The following is a 24989-nucleotide window of genomic DNA, read 5'->3' on the forward strand; positions in this document are numbered from 1 at the left end:
ACTACTCTTAGTGAATCAAATTTTGAGGCCATGGAATGTTAAAGAATATAATAATTTACTTATTGAAAATAGACTTCTTGATTCGTCTTAGTACTGATTTACTAATAATGATTTTATAATATTTACTATGTGGTAGTGAACGAATGATCGGTTAAAAGGATCAAAGCTTGCTTTTAAAAACTAGACCTTGTTTGGCACTTTCCTGTTTCTCTTTTGGCTGATTTGGCCAACTATAGCGTTGTCAAACAGGTCATCTCGTGTCAGATTTTGTGTTCGTGTTGGAGGTAAAAGGGCTGGAAAACCCTTGAGCTAAACTTAATTCATTTATTAAACGGGTTGAAAACCCTTGACACAAACCTAACCCGCTTATTGTTACTCGGTTAATATGTTACTCACTTACGCGTTATATTATTATTATACCACTACTACTACTACAACAACAACAACAACAAAGCTTTAGTCCCAGAATGATTTGGGGTCGGCTAACATGAATCGATATAGGAGATCGTCAATTTGACCAATCAAACAAGAAAGGAGCGGGAAGAGGGAGAAAGTAAAATTAATGAAAGTAAAACGAGGAAAAAATTAAAGAAAAATAACATAAGGAATAAGAAAAAAAAGTGAAGTAAAACGAAAAAAAGGACAAATAAATAAAATAATACATTTGAAAATATCATAAAAAGAGAGCCAAAGGAAAAAAAAGTTGAGGGTACTAAATGCAAGTAGTATTTTACCTAAATGCAGATACCTTAATATTATTTAAATACTAAATTTCCTAAAATTATCCTTATTCTAATCTAAACCTATTCCTAGACAAAAACTATATAATTAGTCTTGTCTTTAATGACTTGTAAGTTAACAACTCTAAAAAGTGTGTAACATTCACCATACTCTACAAATCAATAGATAATAATGATGAATTATGCAATGATGATTACTTTACGGTACTTTAATATTTGCAGTCAATTTTTTTTTTCTTGTCCAAATTTTTTACCGGAATATTAATGTAGAACGAATCAAACTAAGAAAAACATACACCCGATGATATTTTCTGACGCATAAATAAACCTCCGGACCTATAACCCAGCGGCTTAAACCAACTGCCGGAAATATTTACCGGTAGGAAGAGACTACCGCCGGAAATTCTAACCGGCAGTCTCAACTGCCGAAAATTCTAACCGGCAGTCACTTCCTACCGCTGGAAATTCTAACCGACAGTCGTTCCTTTTGGATTGTTGGAGACTTTAAAATTTAAAAGGGGTTAGAGAAAGCTTTTAAAAAAAGTAAAAGTTTTGCAAGATGCAAGAATTAAACTAAGAGGGTCAAATCAAGTCATCAATGTATATTCTCTCCCTCCACTCTGTACTATCCAACGCCATATTTTCCTCAATCCCAAGTAGACTCATATGATCTTAATCACCTTCCTCCAAGTTTTCTTTAGGTCTTCCCCTATCCCTTGCTACCCTATCACTTTGCCACCCCCCTTCTAGCCTCCTAACTGGGGCATCATTTGATCTCCTTTTTACATGTTCAAACCATCTTAAACGATTTTCCATCATCAAAAAATCAATCGGTGCAACCCCTACTTTCTTCCTAATAATCTCATTCCTCAATTGATCCTTTCTTGTATGCCCACACATCCAACGTAACATGCGCATCTCCGCCACATTCATCCTTTCTTGTATGCCCACACATCTTTTCTTATATTATTTGTACTAAAAGGAAATTAATTTTTTTTAAAAATAATCTAGAAGTGATTAAAAGTTTTAACATTACAAATATCAACCACTTAAGAGCCTTGAAGAATTAGTACTATAAATTTATACATCTATGAATTAAATTTTTGGGAAAAAATGTCGCATGGTTTAAATATGATTAAAGCAAATTAAATTTGACGAGAGGAGGGACATTGTTGTGGTTGATATTTGGTTGCTCACTGATCTACCAAGAGAAGGAGAATGAGTGGTATAAGGTATTTCGTTATTGATCGTGAGATAGTTGGAAGAGTAGAAGAGATAAAAAGACTTCAAGGTAAAAGGCGGAAAAGAAAAAAAATTGTACCGCCACATTGGCGAGTTAGGAGGAAAAGTAAAAACATTGCCTGCCAAATTAGCTAGTTAGGCGGAAAGGAAAGCACAATACCAAATTATGCATTTATGTTGTATATTTTCAAAATATTCAACTTTTATTACTTTAATGTATAGGTTATGCGTGTCAGGCTTGGGTTAATGTTCTACCCATTTGTATAAACGGGTAGGTTGAAAATTTCAAATCCAAACCTAACCTGCTTAATTTCGTGTCGGGTTCATGTCTACCTAGTTAATTAAACAGGTTAAGAATTCTTGACTCAAACCCGTTTATTTTGTGTTGGGTTATCGTGTCAGGTCAACTTTTGTCAGCCTGGGCAACTGTTTTTTGTTTGAGTTAGCTGTATATTACGTTTTTTCATGTTCAAATCTTTTATTTTTGCAGGTCATAAGGCCCAAAGTATTTCAGATTTGATCTACTCCTATGCGTCTAGCTCAAAAAATACAACGGTGAGGAATTTCTCATGAATTTACTGGTAATTTCTTTTGGGTCCATCATTGGGCATTTGTTGTATCTTGTGACCTCCTTTATGCTGATAGTGTACAGGGATGACTTGACTTCTCTTTATGTTCACAGATAGCTTTATAAAGTCTCTCTTGTGCATAATGCTTTTTTTCTTCATTCCTTCGAACAGAACTGCTCGTTACTTGCTATCTACCTATGGTGCTTAATGCTTAGTGCTTGCTGAATATAATACTTCTTTTTGGCTTTAAAGCATTACTGGTTTGATTTGATTGTCAGCTTCCATCATTCATGGTGTCTATCTCTAACATTAATCTGCATTACTTGACCCCTTTTGTTTGGGGGCCTTGGGCTAACTAATAAGGTGGCTGTCTGCCATTACGTATGTGGATTTTCAGTGTTAGCTTCTATTCATGGTGTCTGTCTTTAACATAAACCTGCATTATTGAGTTGTTTCCATAAAAAATATCCCCTGTATTTTGGGACCCTGGACCGAGTACTTGGTGGCTATCTCTCACTACGGGACTTGTTTTTTTGCGGTGGCTTTGTTGAATGACTGGTAGTCTGTATCGATAAGAATGTATTTTATGTCCTTGTCAACGCCCCTTTATAAATTTTGACGCTGAAATCTGTTCCTGGGTTAATAGGTCAATTTTTGACTTTCAGTTTCAAGCTCGAACTTCTACCTTAGATTCTCCTTAATTCCATTTATTCTTAGCTGGTATGGGGAACAGCTAAGGGTTATTTTGCTGGTTATTTGGTTTTATTTATTCTTGAAAGAAGTGATGTGGAAATTTGTAATCGCTTCCTTCATTAAGACGTTGCTATGTTTTTATGGAGGATGTTGGTTGGTATTTCAGGGAAAAGCGTGCTCTACTTGGAGCCTTATTGATCCTGCCCCGATGAGATATGTGGGCTGCATGAAATATGAGGAAAAAAAACTTCTTTGAAGGTTGGTGGTTAGGCTGGAGATGCAATCTATGCTAGTTGGGCAAGATTGGCCCTTTGAGATAGTTAGGAATTCGTTTATTTTAAGTTGATGACTGCCCTATGGCTTTTCTCCTTGATATGGTTATAGTTAACGGCGGGCAATGTGGAAAAGGTCCTTTGACACGACCAGTATCAAAATTACCTCAATGCCTTTATAGAGGCTCCCACCTTTTTCGGGGCAGAAGGATTGCGTTGTGTGCAGCTTTAAGTTTACTCTTGTTACAAGAGAAAGATTGTTACCTATTCACCCTTGATTGTGGCCAGCCACTGTCTGCTACTAATTACTCAACCTGTTTCTGAATATATTTCACCTGTTCCTTTCTAGGACCACATTGAATTTCACACTTCTATTTCAAGTGCACTTCCTTTTCTTTTTCCATCACGTAATTTTAAAAAAAATATTTCTTCATCCCAACACTTCTCCTGAGTTTTCACATGTAACGGGCATTATAATAAATAAGATCAATGGGCAAAATCCTTTAAATTTCTACTGGAACACACCAGTAGCTTAATCACCTGAAATCACAATAATACACACACACACACAGGAATGGCAGATAATAAGGACTTTCTATTCAGAGAAGGGTACGATTCTTTATATTATTATTGTAAGAGTTGATAGTTCAGTGAGAATTCGAGAGCTCACTTCTCTCCCAAAATGCAATGACTGCTCAATATACAAAAGATGACCTATTCCCAATATTCCCTTCCCTTTTAAACACAGATCCCTAAAAGGATATTCTGCACTAATTTGTCTTCTTCTGGCGTCTGCTATACGTGAGAATGTCACGTGGCCTCATATGACCGTTGTGTACAGCTGTTTCATCATCTGCTGTTGTTGGGCTGTGACCACCTAATGAGCTTGTTGCATCTACCTTATACAACCTGCTAGAGAATGTCGTTAGAGCTCAATTAGTTTCTCTTTGTGACTAGGTCTAGACAAAAAGTTCAGTGAAAGATGAGTATATTTACTGGTCATTGTGTGGGACTTGCAGACTTGATGTTGCAGATGGAGAGTAGTGTCAAAACTTTTTAAATTCTCAAACATAGACAAATCATTGAGCAAGAGTCCTCTCTATGGTTGTTGTATGGGTGTAGCCTGCTTGGCTCTTTCTTTCTCTTAGCCTATGTGGCGTGAAATCTACATTGTTCTGTGGCTTCTGACTAGTGACTGGTCTCGTTTGTTGTTGACACTCTCTTTTTACAGTAAATTTGCATCATTGATTGAGAAATAATTACTGAACTAAGCAGCTTAATTCCAGTCCCAATATTTGATGGTGATAGCTATGATTTTAACTTCCTCCAAAAGTATGAAATGTTAGGCTTTAACATGAAAGTGATTGCTGTTAATGAACCTTAAATTCTAAGATTGGATATATATATACTTCCAGAAGCTCTTCTTTCTAAGCATACCTAATGTTTCTCTTTGAAGGTTGATGATGTTATTTTGAAATTGAAAGAGATGCATGGAAAACTGGATCTTGCACTTTTACCTTCGTCATATGAGAATCTCATTACATTTTGTCTTGATTCTACTAAGGTATGTGCAAACCAGAGTGTTGAGATGATTCTTGTAATGGCAGCTTTTTCTTTTTTTAAGTCTTCTAATGGCATCTTTGTCCCATCATACTGATTTTCCTTTCCCCTTTCTCATTCTCTTGCTTTTCTCCGTCCAAGAATTCTTTTAAAAACTTAGCGTGTCTGATATCCTCCCTTCCTTCTCTGTAACAAAATTGTAGGTCCATATGGCTTTGGATTTAGTTGACGAGATGTGTGAAGTAGGTTTATCCTTATCGCCGGGAGCACTCAATGCCATATGTAATGCTTGTGAGGGGAGCTGCGAGTTTATACTGGTACGCTTTCTTTCAAGCTGTAGGATTCATGCCAGCTAAGGTCGTTTGATTTAAATAATTGTTGTTAAGTTGATGTGAAATAATGCGATGGTTGGATCGATATGGTAACGATACTGTTGTATTACAGAGAGGTTTCTTTGCTACTGATATTCTTGTCTTGGTGGCCATACTTATGGTGAAATGTGTGGAAGAACATTATAATTTTGGTGGAACATGTGTGCTGATTTAAAGAAAAGCTATGGCCTTATCTTAGGTGCAATTTGTTTTACTTATTCATTTAGTAGAAACTGAAGTTTTTTCAATAATTGGTCTTACGGGTACAGTGCTCTGCAATTATAGGGGCAGGGATATGTTCCCCACTTCCCCTGACCAGCCTTAACCCGTGATATTATGAGTCTTTTGCATAGTTTGGTTGCTGCATCCATAGTTATTAACCCTTATCGAGATTTGACATATTTCTTCCATAATTTTGTCCTGTTTTATTGTCCTGGTCTTGTAGGTGATTCTGAAGGTTTTTTCCCCATATTATAATAGGTTCGTCGGATCTATTCAATGCTCTGCAACCACAATTTGAAGCCTAATAGTGAGACAATCAGGAGCATTATCAACTTGAATGTTAGAATGAAAGATGTGAGTTTGTACAATACACACCATCTACCATATTTTATCATACTACTTTTGCTCCGTTGACCAGTTCATCTTTTGTTGTTCTTTGTAGTTTGATCATGCATATGCCGTGTTGAAGGATTTGGAAAAGATGAAGATAGCGCCTTCAGCAAGTATGTACAACGCTATATTGGCTGGTTATTACAGAGAGGTGAATTTTCTACTCTTTGGTGGCCCTCCTCCTCTCATTTATATGCTTGCTTACCCTCTATGCCATGTTTGAAAATTAGCAAATAGCGAACGTAAATTGGGCATGAAAAATATCAACATTGGAAAAAGGTAATGTTGATTCTTGCCCTGCCCATAAAGGCATAAACTGCTGACAATCCAAACATCTTATTAACAGTCATGTCCCTTATCTGTAAAATGTAATTTGGGCATGAATAATATCAGCATTGGAAAAAGGTAATGCTTGGGTATGACTCGTATGAGAGTGGATTATTTATGTTGTTATCTAAGCAATAGCTCCAGCTTACCCAAATTCTTCCACTCAAATCTGATTCTTGTTGTAAACCTAATCTAATTCAAGCAACTTGATATTAGCATTATAATATCTTTATTATTCTTCATAACTTCTTTGTTTCATCTTGCCTATGAATTCAGTCGCCTTCCTTCCAGACTACTGTATTCATCACGAAAGTAGGTGTACGGGAGAGAGAAAATCCCTTAGTTCGCTCTCATCATTTGTTTCCCTTTATCTCTAATCTTCATTTTCTCTCCACTTTTTTTTCCCACCTTAGTCACTGGTCTATTCTTTTCTTGCATAGCCTCTACATTTTTGGTTGACTTGTTTTCTAGTTCTTGTTTACCCTATATTCATTGCTATGTTATTTAGATTCAATTACTATTTTATACCTTGGGATATATTTAAAGGCTCCAAGTTTTGGATATGAGTATATATCTAAGTGTTAAACACGGCAAGGCCTAGAATTTCAGGCACATGGATGTGCCTGAACCTTGTCCTAGAATTGGATATAGCTGCAGGAATACGACATCTGATAAAACATATTCCTGATCTTGATTAAAAGACTTTTTATTTCACATTCAAAATACATATGAGATATTTTAGTCTACCTGTTCGCTAGTTCTTTATTAATATTTTTTTTTATCTCAGGTCCTGTGGTATATGCATATATAATATATTACATACTTGATACTTTTCCCCTCATTTGATAGCTACGTTTTAGGAAAATTAGCCAATTATTACCTACCATAAGTCACTTTTTCACTTACTACCTGGAGAGAAAAAGTTGTCCTTACTACCTAGAAAACCTTCATATGATTACTATTGCTAATTTGCTATCCAAGTCAAATCGACTGGAAAATGATGTCATAATTGTGTACATTTGCGATAATTTGCTCCATATTCGCCGATTTAAGTATTATTGATAACTTAGGTTATAAATCAATGTATTTTTAATTTTCTTTTTGTTTTTAATTATTTTATATTAACATTTATGACGTCATATTCCGATTAATTTGGCCGGATTGTTGACTTAGGTAGCAATAACAATCGTGTGAAGGTGTTCTAGGCAGTATTAATAACTTTTTTTGTCCTACGTAGTTAGTGACAAAGTGACTAATAATCTAGGTATTACTTGACTAGTGTTTAAAAAAGCGCGCTGAAACCATGGAGTAAAAACTCGTACGAGTTAACTCGGATCGCCCGAGTTAACTCGGATTTTCAAGTTGCCGATACGAGTTATACGTTGTTTTCAAATAAGGCGATATTTCGCCCGATACGACCTCCCCGTACCAAAATCGCCCGATTCGACCGTTTCCGTACTAAAATCGCCCGAGTTAATTCAGATTTTCGGCGAGAGCTCCAGAGAGTTCTCCATATAGTTGACTAAAGGAGAAAATTGAGATCGAAAATAAGTACATAAATGGAAGCAATTAGGTAGAAGTTGTAGCTGTTCCGCCATTGTTTAGTGGTTGCAAGATGAGATTCACAGGAAGCAAAGGAGGCGGCGAGGAGGAGATCAGAAGAGAGTGAGAGAATATGAAAAGCTTGTTCCGCCATTGTTGAGTAGTTGCAATCGCAGAAGAGGCGCAATGAGGAGAGAGTGAGAGAAAGATGAATGAATACGTTACCCTAATAAGTTGTCGATGACGATGCTACCAAAGCATTCAAGTAATTCTTTTTTTTTTTATTAAAAGCACCCCTGACCTGACCCCACCATAAAATGGAATAATGGACCTTTTCTCAGTTTTCTTCCAAATCACGTGATGTTGTTTGGGAAATAAAATCACCTTTTTTATATTGAACTTTTAAATTTTTTCACACTAACTATTTTTTAGATGAAGGTACTACTGCCTACTGCAGTACTCCGTATTTATTTTTATTAGGTAACCAAGAGAATAACTTGTTTACCCAACAAAAAAAATTATGAATTTTAAGTACACATCTTATTTAATATTTTTTTAAAATTAATCTCTATTTATTACCTATAAAAATCATAAAATCAAATTCCTACCGCGACAACCGCAACTCGGTCCGCGACCTTAGTTTTAAAAAGCGCGAAGCACAATGAAGCGCAAAAAGGCCCTGGAGCTTAAGCGCAAAGCGAAAGCGCACGCTTTTCGTAGGCGAAGCGCACCCGGAAAGAAATAATAAAATTTCAAAAGTTTAGAAAATAAGAAGAAAATATGGAAAGAAAAAATGAAAAAAAAAAATAGAAATCAAAACGATGAAAGAAAAATTCAGAATCCGACAGGATTATCCAGCGAGAAGGCTAGAGAAATCCGGCTACGGGAAAAAATTGCACTAGGCTTTTCAAAAACTTCCCAAATATTTGCTTTTAAAAAAAAAGAAATCACGTGATACTTTAAAAAAGAAGATTAGAGTCACATGGCTTTATTTTTTATAAAAAAGAAGGGTCTGATCTGATGAGTGATCTGATGAGTGCCCAGACTGCAGGAAGCGCAAAAGCGCTAGGAAGCACAAAAGCACCGAAGCGCTAGGAAGCGCGCTCTTCTTGTATGTCGCTAGGCTTCGGCTGGCAGAAGCGTTTTGCTGTGAGCTTCCGAGCTTTAAGCGCAAAAATCACGCTTTTTAAAACTAAGTCCGCGACCAACGCATTAGTTCCGTTACCGCGATACCGCGATCGTTCCAGCGACCGCGACCAATACCGAGTTTTCAATCTATGGCTGAAACGCGAAGCTCTAGGGAAAAGCGCTTAATTAGGTCTGAGAGAAGCGTTTGTGATTAAGCCCGCGAAGCGCAAAAAGCGCGCTTTTTGGCGTTTCATTGAAATTCTTTTATTTTTTACCTTACGTTGAAAGCTTTTTTTATACCTCGTATGTTGTTATTGGGTTTTGGACCACACCCTATGAATCCTTAACAATAGAAAGTGGGCCAAGAGTCCAAAAGAAAAGTAAAAAGAAGAAAATAAGAAGACAACAGTCACAACAACCGACACTAGCTTCTTGATAAACACTATGTAATACTCCCTCTCTATTTTAAAAAGAGATACACTTTTCTTAAACGGACGTATTTTAAAAAGAGATACACTTTCCTTTTTTGACATGTTTTGGTCCTCACTTTCACTTATATTAATATTTCTCTCTTTTTTGTGGTCCCTACACTTACTCACATCATCCTTTTACTTTAACCGTTACCCCACTTTCATCTTATTTTAGTAAATTCAACTCACATTCCTAAAACTATGTGCCGATCAAAGTGTATCTCTTTTTAAAATACGGAGGGTGTATGCTTTATTTTTGTTAAAACAAAGAGTAATATATTTTTGGAAGCAAACCTGATGTTTATATATTTTTTTTTTGTTATTTTAGTAAGATATGTATGCATAATAGTAAAAGAACCTTTAATTCTTAAACAATGCGCTTCACTTCGATGAAGCGTGCGCTTTGCGCTTTGCGCTTAGGCTCTAGGACTCGTATCGCTAGGACTCGTATCGCTTTAGTGCGCTTGCGCTTTTTTATACACCGTACTTGACAAATTTTCCTAATTTTTATAAGAATGACCAATGTTTAAAAAAGCGCGCTTAAAGCTCGCTTAAGCGCTGAAGCTCGAAGCTCTAGGGCAAAGGGCTTAATTAGGTCTGAGCGAAGCGTTTGTGAAAAAGCGCACCGAAGCGCACTTAAGCGCATGAAGCGCAAAAAGCGCGCTTTTTTGAGCTTCATTGAAATTATTCTTTTTAAAAAAAAAATCACGTTAAAAGATTTATTTTATATGTTGGTATTGTCTAATGGACCATATCCTATTAATCCTTAAAAATAGAAAGTGGGCCAAGAGTCCAAAAGAAAAAAAAAGAAAAAAAAGAAAAGAAGATGACACATCCTTTTGAAAATAGCATAGTATATTTATTTCCTAGTGGATATTACATGATAAGCACTGTGTTATATGCTTTATTTTGTTAAAACAAGGAGCAATAGGGGAAAAAATCTGTTGTTTATGTGTTTTTGTGGTTATTTTAGTAAGATATATATCCATAATGGTAAAGAAACCTTGAATTCTTAAAAAGTGCGCTTCACTTCGATGAAGCTCGCGCTTTGCGCTTGCGCTTTACGCTTAAGCTCTAGGACTCATATCGCTTTAGTGCGCTTTGCGTTTTTTCAAACACCGAGAATGACGAGTCCAAGATAATTGAGGTGTTCAGATCTTAAGCTATTGGGTAAAATATAATACACCTGTCATAGTGTCTGACACAGGTCTTAAGATAGAAAGAAGAACCAATGTAACATAGCATGCATGTGTCCCAAGTATTGGACTTGTCCATGGTTAAGAAAATGAAATTTGTAGTATTTGTATTTATGTTTGAATGCAGAGTTTTTGACAACATATTGAGGTGACACGAATAATTAAATAAATGTAAAATAACATTTATGTCTCTAAATGTTTGAGTAGTCCATAATTATGAAAAATGAAGTGTATATAGTTTGTATTGATGTTGAATGCAGAGTATTTGACACGAGTAGTGGAGGTGATATGAAGAATCTATATAAGAGTGATGCATTGCCTGGTAAAGAGGCTTCCATTAGAAGTCAGTTTTATGATTAGTTGTTTTGGTTGATAGGATCTCCAATTTCAAATTTCTGATTTAAATCAATACTCGCGAGTGACAAACTTCTGCTAAAATCCTAGCAAAGGACATATGAATCTAGTTCATAGTATTCATTAATAAATAGAGGAGATATCTATTCACAAGCAATTCTACTAATGAATCGACCCACTATCAACTTATAAAGAGATTTTCCCGTTTAACCTAGAGTGAAATGACCCTAGGCACCCGTTCATTTAAAGCAAATGAAGGATCTCAGTTTTACCGATGACAGGTTTATTTTTTAACATGTGCGAAAAATTCCTCGATCTTTTTTCCTTTAGACATGAAATGCACCACAAATATCGATCTCTGCAAACAAATACCAAATTCCCTTGATAAGCAAATAAGCAATATATGTTTTCTAAATATGCAACAGTCAAAGTATTCATATCAGCTTGCAAACTATAGCATTTCTCAATTTAACTCACATTCCACCTCCCTAGGTAGCTAGATAATTGGACTGGTACATTTTTGCTTTTGCCTCCAGAGGATTCTCAACAATTATATCAACCCCTTGGCTGATTTCTGGAAGCTTGATTTTAATTTGGAAAATTAATTGATTTCTTCAAGCTAGATTGGTTAAGAAATTTTTTTGACTCCTTAAAGATTTTTGACTTCTTCTTAGAGTTCGGGCCCGTATTTTACCCTGTCTCTTAATGTCCATCCTGAATAAAAGGAATGAGCTAATCACTTGACCACCTTCTAAATGTATACTTTCTCCTTTTTTTATTTGTTACACTTTGATTTTCACATTTTCCAATGTAGAACCTTGACAGTTAATATCATTAACTTTATATTCGTTGAATTAACTTCTTTGGATTTTGAGGATATTCATTTAATCAAATTCAAGGATAATTTACAACATATGAGTATCCTTTTCTTTTAAATTATGGTCAAAATGGGTATCTAAAATATTAAGTCAAAGTGAAACAACTAAAAAAAATAGAGGAAATATGTTAGAATGTAGGTATTGATTTACTTAGTGATATTGGAGTTATAATTATCGCTTTTGGTAATATCTGAGCATGTGCTTGCTTGATAGGATTTTGTTATAAGACAAAAGCTATATAATATATAATTAAGATTGTTGCTGTCAACATAGTGATTTCAAGTCCTGTCATTATGTAGAAACATAAGTCCTCTTAAGAAATCCTGCCACCCATAACTATGAAAAGATAGTAGGCCCAAGCCAGTTTCTCAGCAAAATTATGCTCTATGCTTGATTTAAAACCATGCTTTATCTCTTGGCACAATTTTTAGTGAGTTAGAATCAATTTCTATGTTTCCTGTAATATGTTTTTTTTTCTGTAGATCCACTGCCTCAGTTTTTAGGGGTTAGTTTATCTGATTTAAGATTCCCTTGGCAGTCGGCTGTCGCTCATCAGTGGTGTTATGGCTTTCTTGGTCTACTACCTCTCTTCTAGGCTCCTAGCTCTTTCATGGCCTCAGCATGGAGTTTGTGTCCATTAGATGTTGCCTTCCTGCTTTCTGCGGGGCTTTTCCGATTTTTTCACCTAAACCGGAGCCATGGTTGGCTGTTTTCCTCTTTGATCTAAGATCTTATTACGCCAATAGTCTGGCATATGCCTCGGTTACATAGTCCAATCTGGCTTATTATATCTTAGCCTGCTACCCCAGTGTTCTCTGCCACCTTTCACCTGTCAGTACCTCTGCTCAAGGCTGATGACCGCTGCACACATTGGTCTCGCCTCCTTTGCATTTGCTCCAGTTACCACTGCTGACATGTTACCTCCTCCATGTCTTGGATGCACTTTAATTTCTGTACAGTGGACTGCGACTAGCTTTTTTTTTTTTTTTTTTTTTTTTTGCTGCCGTCATCTTCTGTATCGAATTCATTTTTGGGTCTTTTGATCGTCCTTTTGGAGGGTGCTAAGGGTCTTTATTAGATCTATGCATTTTCATTAGTTTTTGCCTTTTGCATCCCATGTAATCATTTAGGCTTAGTTCTCTTTGTTTTTAATTAGATTTTAGTTTTTCTTAGTTTAGTTTATTTTATTTTATGGGGTCTTGATTTAGAGTTCTGTTTTCTGAGAGGCTGGAGAGTTTTTCTTATTTTAGCTTAGTTGTCTGTCTCTCCAGTTTACTTGGAGTGGGGGTTCTGATATGGACGATACTACATTAGGGTTTTACTGTGCTCTTTTTCTTTGTTATTGGTTGTAGATGCATCTTTGAAAGGGTGCTTTAGGTTTTCTGCATGGCTTTCTGCCCTAATAAAAAAAACAGCTCTGTTATTCAATAATCAGTATAAGATTATTTGTAATAATATTTCAGTTCAATAATCAGGTGAAGAGAACATGGTTTAATAGTGAGATAATCTGAGGTGTTCTTGATTTATAATTATTTCTGGTATTTGGGGGGGGGGGGGGGGGGGGGGGGGGGGGTATCAGTGGTGCTTGTGCTGAATTTTCTGTTGTCTTTGGCCTTTATTTGACATATTTTATAATTCCCTCCTACTAGGATAATCGCAAATATGATGGTGCAGGGTTGTGCACAGTGCTCTTGGTGCACTGGTGTCCAAACGACATGCAATAAATATAAAACGCGGATATCTTGTTGAATCCGGAGAAGAAAAGAACAAACGTTGTTTTTTTGATAAAAAAAGAACAAACGTTGTTCTTTTGTTAAAAAAAAGAACAATGACTGCTCTGTCCCTTTTTTTTCGTTCTTTTGTTTTTCACTCCATTTTTCTGGTATATATACCTTCTTTTTTATAATTTTCGAATCAGAATTTGTGATTTATAATTTTCGAATCAGAATTTGTGAAGAGGAGAGAGAAAAACTATGGAAAGGAGAGAGAAACTGTGAAGAGGAGAGAGAAAGTAATGGAAAATTCTCAGATATTGGTTGATTTTTCTACTTTAATATCAAATTCTATTGATTTTTCTTCTTCAAATTTGAATTTCTCTGCTGATAATCCGATTTGTGAAGGTAATTTTTCAATTTTTTAAAACGAATTACTTATTTATGATGATTTTGATTTCCATGTTCATTATTTTCATCATTTCAATTTATTTTGATTTTTTTGATCATTTCGATTTCTGCATTTCTCAAAAACCTTGATTAATGTATTTTGATTCTATATTTTGATAATTTTGATGATTAATGTATCTTGATTATATATTTCTGATGATTTTGATTTCTGTTCTTTTTTCGATTTTATATGTTCTTTTAGTCTTATCTTTTGTTCTTTTATATGTTGGTTCTCATATATGTATTAAGCGATTGTAATAATACAGAAAATAATTATTGAACATGTTGTTCTTTTTTGCTTTAGCTTGTTGTTCTTTGTTCTTTTTTGCTTTAGCTTGTTGTTCTTTTGATATTACACACTTCAGATCAAATTGTTCTTTTACCATTTTTGTTGTTCTTTTATCTTTTTTGTTGTTCTTTTTTCACATGGTTAAAATAAGTGTTCTACATGATATGTTCTTTTCTACTATTTTTAATGTTCTTTTTCTTTACTTTATTATGTTCTTTTATGCTCTATTGTTGTTCGTTTTTTTATTGGTAATGTTGTTTTACATGGTTAAAATAAGTGTTCTACATGATATGTTCTTTTCTGTATTTATAATGTTCTTTTTCTTTATTTATAATGTTCTTTTAGGTTCATCCTCTTTTTGTTCTTTTGAGGAATTGCTCTGTTTATTCAGCCTCTCTTCTTGTTCTTTCAGCTGTTTTTGAAGATTTAACATCATTTGTTGTTGGTCAAGTAAAAGCTTCCTTTGCTCTTCAATACTGTACTTTTTGAAAAAAGAACAAACATAAAAGAACATTAAGATTTATATCTAATAAACATAAAAGAACAGAACAACAAAACCCAAAAAAAAAAAAAACAAGTGCACCGTTCTTATCATGAACATGGCTTGTATTTCTTCTCCTCCCCCCTCTTTTTTTTATTTTTTTATTTTTCATTTTCTATATATATAATATTTCTCCTATTGGATTCATAACTTCTCATTTTAGAAACACATTCTTGAGAGAGAAAGAGGAGAGCTTTTAGTTTCTCCCAACAAAAGAGAAATTTTATGAGAGAGAAAGTTCAAAACAAAATTTCTCCTCCTTCTTTCTCTGAAATGTGATTTTAATTGAATTACGTTTACAAAAAACTAGTTTATTAAGCGAAATACTATTTCAATTTCGCTATTTTTTGAATTTTTTATTCATTCAAAGAGGTTTATGCTGTTGATAAAGGTGCATCGGGTGATTAAGGTAAATTTTCTCGTTCTTAATTCTATGTTCTTTTTAAATTTTAATGTTCTTTTCTTATAAATTTCTATTTCTGTGGCATCAAAACAGTGTGTTCTTTTTTAGAATCAGCAATTGTTCTTTTTACATATTTATAGTGTTGTTTTCAGATATCTTTTGATAAATAAAATAACGGAATTAGAACATAAATTGGTTGAAAAAGAACATTTCCAGAATTTAAAAGAACAAGAAAAAATATAGATCTGGTTTTAAAGTTCATCAAAGGTTCGTTGTTTTATTTTTTAACTAGAACATAAATTGGTTGGAAAAGAACATTTCCAGAACTTAAAAGAACAAGAAAAATTATAAATCTGGTTTTAAAGTTCATCAAAGGTTCGTCGTTTTATTTTTTTAATTAGAACATACTGTAAATTGGTTGGAAAATAACATTTCCAGAACTTAAAAGAACAAGAAAAAATATAACTGTTTTTTATATTTGTACCTTTTGTCTGATTTGTCAATATTAGTGTTCTTTTTGTTAGTGTTCTTTTTGTTAATGTTCTTTTTGTTAATGTTCTTTTGTTAATGTTCTTTTTTTTTTGCGGTTTTTATTTTTATTGCGTTTTATTGTTATTTATGTGCGTTTTGGGACAGGTGCACCAAGAGCACCATGCACACCCCTGCACAATCTGAGCGTTGCTAGGATAATAGCTTAGTATGTTTAAGTTGACCATATTTATCTTCTGTCTTTCGACTTTGACTTCTTGTTGACGATCCTACAAATTTTACGTTGGATATTTGGATGTTCATCTACTAAGGTAGGATGTTGGCGATAACTATTTTTTGTGCCTGTCTGCAGAAAAACATGGATGGTGTGCTGAGGGTCCTCAAAGAAATGGAAGATGCAGATGTCAAACCAGATTCTCAGACTTTCGGCTATCTGATAAGCAACTGTTCATGTGAAGAAGATATTATTAAGGTTGTCTTATTTTGTATTGCAGATTTGAAAGAGTATAATATTTCCTTACAAATCATGAAGTCACCATAAAGATTTTGGTCACTTAGTTCTATTTTATGCTTTGTGATCTATCTGACGTCATGGGCGTAGAGGTTTTTTTTTTTTTCCTCATACGTGTTTTGTTATTTAAATGAGAATGCTGTGTATGATATTGGTATTTCCCTCTAAATTTTTATAATCAAGAATTGCTTATTTTACATGCTGAGTTGGCTTTCTATCCATCTACAATGTTTCTCTTGTATATGTGTGTGTTTTTATCTGTTTCTTATTCTCCAATATACTGTTATCTATTCATGTTTTTATCCTTTAGTTATAGTCGTAGTCATATCTGTGAATGTAGTTTTGAGTTGGAAATGTTACACCTTATTTTTTGTTTCAGACATATTTTTCTTTTTATGCTCCAGTAAAAAGACAGTTAGGTGTCAATTGAGAGCATTTAGGTGTGTGATTGTTATTTGTTACTGTTCACATTCTCATATGATATTTTCATCTGTTGTTCTTGTTCATTTATGGGAGATTGCTATTTCTAAGTCTGTCTTCTTTGCAGGGGCGGGGGAGGGAGAATTTAAAGAATTTGACAATAAGATTAATCTTATTTTGTATAACTGAACTTTAATTTTGCTTACCAATTTCCATTTATCCATCCTGTCCACAGTATTATGAACAATTAAAGGATGCTGGTGTTCAAGCCACAAAACATATTTTTATGGCACTTATAAATGCATATGTGGCGTCTGGCCAATTTGAGAAGGCCAAGGAGGTAAACTTCTGTTTGGATCGGATCTTCTGTTGTTAATTAATTATTGTTATTTTTTTATATGCAATCATGCTATAAAATGTAAAAATGATGTTAACCTTTGATTAACTGACCAATATGAAATGTAAGAATGATGTCAATGGTTGGTGGTTGAAGTGATACATATTTGAATTCAAGATATGAACTCTGGAAGTCGATATCTTGCTTAACTATGTGCTTCAGAGAGTCTATGGAACATCCAAATATCAGTGCTCCTAGGAGTCAAGCAACTGGCTCCTGTGAAAGCTTTAAATTTTGGTTGCACAAAGAAACTACATCTTGAGAGTGGGATATGAGAACACCTCCCTCCCATTTTCATGTCGAGTACCCAAATGTTAGACAAACTTTTTTGTCTTTTCTTTTATTGGAAAAATTTGAATGCAAATTGAAGAATTAGGCGTTGTGCTGGTCAGCTTTTGATATGCATCAATCCAAATGCAGGCTTTCTAGAGCGTACTGCAAGGTTCCTACTTCCTAGAGCATGTATGAGAACGTGTCATATGGCGTAATATTTTGGTTCATGTGGCAGATTTAGTCATTTAAGAATTATGATCTTGTATTTGAGGACATGTTTTTTTGTTTATAATGCTTGTGGCATCAATGGACCAGATCTTCTTGCTGCATTTATCTATTGTCTGTCTCGATTTGAAAGGAAATAAATTATCTTATCTTGGTTGTATGTTACCTAGGATCTTGAAGTAGTTTATACAAATTTTGGGTTGCAGACCCATAAAATAAAGAATGAAAACTAGGATTTCATGTTGTTGTTTAGATGGTCTCATGGTTTGGAAACAACCAAATAAGTGATTACTGTTTTGATTCAGGAATGTAAGGGTGGTGTTCGTCCCCCCCCCCCCCCCCCCCCCCCCCCCAGCAGTTATGCAGGGTCCGATTCTTGTCCCATCCTAGATCCTACCACTCCCTGCTCTTTGGTACTCAGCCCTGAGAAAGGGAATATTGTTGGTTTACCTTTTAGAACAAACAGGTAATTTTCAGATATAAACCTTGAGATATGGAGTCTTCTCATTACTTGCCATGAAGTAAATAATAAGGATTTTCAGTACTATTTATGTTGTCCTGTGACATGAGCTTCTTACTAACTATGCTTTCTGACTACTCTTCTTGTTGCCCTTATTATGTCAGGTTGTATTAGATAAAGGGATACAAAGAAAGAACTTAAATGAAATCAAAAGTGTTCTTGTCTCGTCCCTTGCTAATCATGGGCAAATATCTGATGCCCTGGACATTTACAAGGAAATCAAACAGAGTGGTTCCTCTTTGGAGCCAAAGGCTGTTATAGCTCTCATTGTGAGTTTTTAGATTTATGTTGCTTCTTGGTAGGGTATTGTAAGGTTTCTGGAGTGTTGAACGTTTTCTAAAATATACTGCTTCATTTTATACTTATACTTATATATTGCAGGAACGACAGCAGTCTAAAGGAAAATTGAATTTGATGCTTCAGTTGCTTGAGGAATTGAAGGATCCACACTATTGGGCTGATGGTTGCTGCAGAGTTATCTTATACTGCATTAGGAATAATGATTTAAGGTCAGTTGACGCCAAAGAATTACATTCCCCTGATCAAGCACATAGGAACTTTGCATTAATGACCATATTCCTTTTCCCTTGCTATAGGCCTGCTGTTGATTTGTTAAAGAAACTCTCTGATAATTTCCGGGATGATGATTTGGCCAGAGAAGTTATTTTCGATGAGGTCTCGCCTCCTTCCAGCCCCATCTTGCTGAAAATAGAATGTCTAGCTCTGTGGACAGTGGACACTTCCGTTGGAAATGAGTTCTTAACCGTGTACATTAACCCTAGAGTTTCTTAATCGCAGTTATTAATCTTTTATTTGTCTATTTAGGTATTTTCTCAAATTGCGGATATGGAGAATCCTGGTTTGAAAATCGGCATAGCCTTGCTAAAAGCTATCAAGGAAGATGTGAAGTTGCACCCTTCACGGAAATGTCTGGATTTTCTCCTTAGTGCTTGTGTCAAAGGGAAGGATCTGCAGATAGCTCAATTGGTTTGGAAGGAGTATGAGATAATTGGCCTTCCTTACAACATCTTAAGTTACTTAAGGTAAGTCTTACAAATGTTACAAAACGAGTGTTGTCAATTGATATTTATTCTTATGTCATTATTTTTAGTATCAATTGGATATGGAAAAGGTGAACCAAAAGTTTGACTCTGAGAAACTCTAAGAAAAAGGGGCAATATATTTGTGTCCATCAATTATTACTTGCTGGATGTGTAAGTATGTAACCCATTGTGCACAAAAACATGCTATTGGTCCACTTCAAATGTTCTATAACCCTCACTCTGTGGTCTGAGGGTGAGAAAGACAGACACATATTGGTGATGATGACCACTGAGCAGTGTTTGTGTGAGCACTATCATGGACAATTTGTTATCAACCCCCGCCAGATATAATTTCTTCTGAAGCCATGCAAAAATATGTTAGAATAGTTCTCTGCTCCATTCTTAGTACCTGGCATGTATCAGTCTACGTTTTAACATATTATATTCTTAAGCAGTTGTAAATTTACTTGCTACAATGCACGTGTTTTCTTGGTTGTCATGCGTCTCATATTTGGTATGGTTGATACAGGATGTACCAGGCATATCTAGTTGCTGGAGATATGGAAGCAGCCACCTTGTTTCTAAGTAAAATACCGAAAGAGGATCCCCATGTTCGCTCTGTGATCCATGCATGTCGTGTAACTTATGGAAAACCCAAAGCGGAGGAGAAGACAAAGAAGAAAAAGAAAAAGAAAAAGAGAACTTAAAAGAGAAGAAGAAATGGATCATTGAAAATATCCAATAAAAAATATTCAGCAAGAGGTCAAGCTCTCTTGCTTGTTTATATCTCATGTCTCGAACCAGAAGGCCGTTTCTTATCACGCTTGCTCTTTTAGAGGTTACCCAAGGTTCATTTCGACTGAGAAGAAGATCTTTGGTCCAAATTTTGCGTAGATAAGTGTAATACAATTAATTCATTAATCCAAATGGTGTCACTTCTGCACACGGATAATGAATCTTACTAATCCTAACTGTAGACTTGTAGATGGGACAGCTCTAACCTGTTGAAGTCCCCAAAAGTCGATTGACAACTTGGATTTTGGCAAGTATCCATAAGAAAAATGCAAATACGAGTAAGGTAATTGATGAAGATATGATGAATTACAGAAATAGGCCTGCAGTTGTTTGCCAGGCAAACTTTCCTGTGCAATGTTGTATTTCCTTGATGCCAATATGGCAATAAGGACATTATACTTGATATCAAGAATATGATCGCTCATTTCACTCTTTGCATTAGCTCATTTCCCCCCACACTCAATTGAGTCTGATGAAGTTCGATTGCTTGACCTCGTGTAAATGGTTTTTGTATACATCAGTGGAATGTAACACTCTCTGTTGCTCCATTTTACTGTATTTGCCTGATTAGAAATCTCTGAACTGCAGAGGGTGTAAACTTATGTCGTATTAAAGCATATCTGATGTCAAACTCTGAACAATGAGTAAACTGTGCGCGATTTAATCAGAAATTAGGTGCAAGATCAGAATTTCCTCTATTATACATAACTAAGAAACTATAGTTTAGAACTATCAATTCCCAGAATTTGGCGTCACTTTTTTGGAAAAATAATCAAAAAGATTTGGCAACAAGAATAGCTTGCCTGCACCTCGCCTTAGCTTGTTCAAGCCTCTCATTTAGAGTCTCTTCTTTATAAGCAGCTTTAACCATTACCAAATCCATTTCCATTAACTTCAAAACCCTGGAAAGTTCAGTGACCATCCTATCTTCAACTTTGCCTTCATCTCTTAAATCCTCTGCCTCTTCTCTTGCTCTTTCAGCTACTATTTCTCCTGCCTTAACCAGCAGCTCTTTCGACCCGAATTCTCGACTCATCAATCCTTCAAACTTATCTAGAAAATCCATGATCACATACCCTGTAGGCTTCTCTAGGTTGATGGGTTTAGTCCTCTTCCAACCTATCTCAAAGTTGGGAGGTTCCAGTTTTACGAGCTCGGTTCGAGCCTTTCGGTCCCTGATTATTTCGGATGCTCTTCTCTTGTCAATGGGGAAGTTCTCTGCAGGGGTTGTGGCTACATTCTCTGGGCTTGGGGTGGGAAAACTGTCTGCTACTGGTTCAAGTGGTGAGGAGTTTGTAGTGCATTTTATTGAAATAAGGTCGAGTTTTCGATGTTTTAGAGGAAATGAAGGTAATGTATGAAAAGCTTGAGTTGGTTGGAAGAGGTGCAGATGAAGGGTTGTTGTTTGGGAGAGAAACTGAAGAGTGGATGAAGCCATTTGTTTGTTGTTGATGAACTACTTGGGCATTGCCAAGGATAAGGTTTTACTTATCTTCTTCTGCTTTGTTTGTGGTAATACGCTACTCAAATCAAGATGATACACTCCTTACTTAAATTGTTTTTAGTTTACACTCATTAACCTAAAGGCTTCTGAGTTAGGGTACAACGTTTGGCCTATTCAAGATGTTACTTGTAAAATTTGTAAGGTAACGATTAACGATTGAGTAACTTTTTGTCAAACGTTAGCGCTAAAATGAAGCGGGTAGCGTTTCATAAACTTATAGTTACGTTTTTAACAATATATATAGTTTTTATTAATTTTACCATGTCAACTGTTACTTTTACCGAATACTCATACTAGTTGTCCACTCCTTTGACAGCTACCTGTTACCCGCTATTTTAACAGTTATCCGCTACTCAACCGCTAATCGATGCCTCGTTACCGCTAGTTTTCCCGAACATGGCCTTAACACTATTTACATATAAAAGAAAGTATATCATAATTTGACTATCTTTTACGAAGTCATAAGACACCTTGTCGTATTTGATCATGTTAGATTAGTATGATAATACACTTTAACTATTTAAGTTAACTAGGAACAGTAGCGGAGACAGGGGGCGGGTGGGGGCAGCCTCCCCCCCAAAGATAAAAAAGTATTGATATATATAATATTAAATGCCTGTATATATTGCCAAACTTGTGTTGCCCCGATGGTGAAATGTTCAATGTTTCATGCAAACAACCCAAGATCAGATCTGGCTTTTTAACTGACATAAATTTCTCGCCCCCCCAACCTGAAATTCCTGGCTCCGCTACTGACTAGAAACCTACTTAAGTGTTGTTTAGTTGACATAAAAATGGAAAATGTAATTAATTTGGAATTGAGAAATTGTGACATTGTTTGTTGCCAAAACATCGCAAATGGAGGAAGTTGTTTCATAGGAGGAGTCTTTAGTTATGGATGAAATACGTCGATCGTTGAAGTTGTGCATATACAAAAGTGATTAAACAATGTGTTAACTAAATTTACGGATATTTTTCTACGTAAACATGTTCATATTATTGTGCGTGAATGCATAAGACAAGTATATTGTCAATGTTACGGAACTTTTTCTGTAAATGTGCTGAACGTAGAGCTGTTAACATGGTTACTCGAGTCGAGTTCGGATCTAATTATCTCGGGTCTCGGTCATGATCTAGTCGGATCGTGTCATTTTATTCCTTGGATGCAGGTCGGGTTCGGTCAGGTTGATTATTTGTCGTGTCATGTCGGGTTATTTTGTCATTTCGGTATAGGTGGGGTTCCGCTCGGGTCTTTTCTAGTCGGATACAATTTCAAGTTCGGGTCTTAACAAGTCGGATTTGAGTCAGACTTGTAGTAGTTAATTTCGTGTTCGGGTCACGTTCGGATCGTATATTATCGGGTTGGTTAAAATTCAGTTCGGGTTCACTATCGACCACGCGTTAAGACCAGGTCCAATAACTATCTGGTCTAGTCAAGTTTAAACCTTATAATTAACTTTTATAAATTTGGTTAAATTTAGTTTAACGCTTTTCATTTGTTTTAGATTAGGTAATTATAAAAAATCATATTAACTTGATTTAAGTTATTATTTAGTTAGGTCAATGACAAATCAGATTGTCAACAGGTTGCGTAAAATCAGGTAACGGGTTGTCACGAGTTGGGTCAATAACAAGTTTCATCGGGTTATAATCGGTTTCAGGTTGACATTGGGTCGATGTGAATCGGATTCGGATCATTTTTTGGTAGGGTCAGTTGACTCAGTTATGTTGTCGGTTATATTTCGGTGTCAGGTTCGGATCCGGGTCATGCATTAACAGGTCGAAATCGGTCGTCGATTTTAACGGGTTGGATACGTTCGGGTTACGGGTTTCCTATTTGAACAACATTTTGGGTCTCAGGTCGGGTCTGGGTCCTTAAAAATACAGGTCGGTTTCTCGGGTCGGGTCAGTTTTTGACAGCTCTAGCTGAACGGTAGCGTTTAAGGTAGCGGTTAGTAATTTGACTTGAAAAATTACTTGTAAATTTTATATAGACTACTCCCTCCGTTTTTATGTAAAACGTTGTTGGATTATTCACAATACATATTTTCATAATATTTTTTTTTTTTGGCAGGCAAATAAAGATTATATTGATTGCACAAAAACAGTATTACAACCTAGCTAGCAGCTCAACAGCTGCTGCCAACAGAGAGGCTAAGAACACTTAGCCAAAGAGACCAAACTAAGTTAGAAAGCCTAGAGACAACTATTACAAACATTGGAACCAATCAAGATCCCTGGAGCTAGTTTTACTGCTTAACGGGTTCATCACCCTACCCTTCACTTCTGCTTGAATGATTTTGACTATTGACTGAACAGTGGGGATATGCAAAGACCAAACAGCAGCATTCCTTGCCCTCCATATGTTGTAAAGTAGACTAGCCACTGCTGTAAAGATGATAAATCTCCTACACTTGCTTCTGCTATACTTCTGTATCCCCCTAAGGAGACTGAACATAGTGACCCTATTGAGTTGAACCCCTAACCAGGACAACACCAGAAGTTTACATTGTTTGCTTAGTTCACACTCAAAGAAAAGATGCTCCACCTTTTCAGCTTGCACACCACAAATGGGACAACTATCATCTGTACTAATTTCCACCTTGAATAATCTATCTTTAGTTTTTAATCTATCCAGCATAGCAAGCCACATAATGAATCTATGCTTTGGGATAGACAGCCTATTCCAAACATACTTTTGCCAAGGAACCTTAGTTCCCAAGCATCTTAGCTGAGTGTATGTCTCTTTGATAGAATATTTGGCACTGTGAAGCCACTGGTAGCCAATATGTTCACGGAAAGAATTTTTCACCTTGCAAACAAACTTTACCACCCAACTAGCAGCAGTAGGGGCAGTAAACTGATCCCCGGAGAGGTCTTTGACGTAAACAGCATGGATCCATTTAACCCACAGATTGTCTTGCTTTTGAGCAATAGCCCAAGCCTGTTTGCCTACTGCAGCTTGATTCCAAAGGAGCAAGTTCCTAAAACCCAACCCTCCATGTGTCTTAGGCTGACACAACTGATCCCAAGCAACAGAACCAGGTTTATCACAGTCAAAGGTGCCAAACCATAGAAAAGCTCTGCAAATGGCATTGATTCTCTTAAGCACAGCTTTGGGGAAAAGGAACATTTGTGACCAGTAAACACAGATGCTCATCAATACAGAATTGATGAGTTGAGCTCTTCCAGCAAAAGAAAAATGTTTAGAACTCCACAATTTAATCCTAGCTGTCATCTTGTCAACCAATTGATCACAGTCACTAGCCTTGAGCTTACAAGAGCTAACAGGAACACCCAAGTATCTGAAAAGGAGCAAACCATGTTTGAAACCAGTTAGAGTGGTGATCACAGTCACCTTTTGATCATTCATGCCACAACAGTAGATGGATGACTTAACAGAGTTAACATCCAGACCAGTGGTCTTTGAAAATAATAGAAAACCATCCATCATCAGTTGCAC

At 35.7% G+C, this 24989-nt stretch overlaps 2 protein-coding genes across 2 annotated transcripts in view; one reads left to right on the forward strand and one right to left on the reverse strand.

The window, feature by feature from the left end:
• LOC110796327 (pentatricopeptide repeat-containing protein At4g04790, mitochondrial) overlaps nt 1-20480 on the forward strand; it is a 30381-nt gene extending 9901 nt beyond the window's left edge. The window contains exons 5-16 of the mRNA XM_022001393.2: nt 2473-2537; nt 4973-5080; nt 5280-5393; nt 5928-6023; nt 6112-6210; nt 16191-16310; nt 17005-17109; nt 18289-18453; nt 18566-18693; nt 18781-18859; nt 19010-19227; nt 19757-20480. Of these exons, the coding sequence (XP_021857085.1) occupies nt 2473-2537; nt 4973-5080; nt 5280-5393; nt 5928-6023; nt 6112-6210; nt 16191-16310; nt 17005-17109; nt 18289-18453; nt 18566-18693; nt 18781-18859; nt 19010-19227; nt 19757-19934 (1475 nt within the window). The 3' untranslated portion in view covers nt 19935-20480. The remainder of the gene's footprint in view (nt 1-2472; nt 2538-4972; nt 5081-5279; nt 5394-5927; nt 6024-6111; nt 6211-16190; nt 16311-17004; nt 17110-18288; nt 18454-18565; nt 18694-18780; nt 18860-19009; nt 19228-19756) is intronic.
• Nucleotides 20481-20616: 136 nt separating this feature from the next.
• LOC110796328 (protein CHLORORESPIRATORY REDUCTION 41, chloroplastic) lies at nt 20617-21551 on the reverse strand. Its single transcript, XM_022001395.2, has one exon. The coding sequence runs from the start codon at nt 21458-21460 to the stop codon at nt 20795-20797; it is 666 nt and encodes a 221-aa protein (XP_021857087.1). The 5' UTR covers nt 21461-21551; the 3' UTR covers nt 20617-20794.
• Between the last annotated feature and the right edge of the window lie 3438 nt (nt 21552-24989).

The sequence above is a fragment of the Spinacia oleracea genome, chromosome 4 (assembly GCF_020520425.1).
Source record: "Spinacia oleracea cultivar Varoflay chromosome 4, BTI_SOV_V1, whole genome shotgun sequence".
Taxonomy (NCBI): Eukaryota; Viridiplantae; Streptophyta; class Magnoliopsida; order Caryophyllales; family Amaranthaceae; genus Spinacia; species Spinacia oleracea.

Excerpts from the sequence above, each read along its gene's own strand:
- LOC110796328 (XM_022001395.2), bottom strand. The coding sequence starts at position 21,460 with ATGGCTTCATCCACTCTTCAGTTTCTCTCCCAAACAACAACCCTTCAT.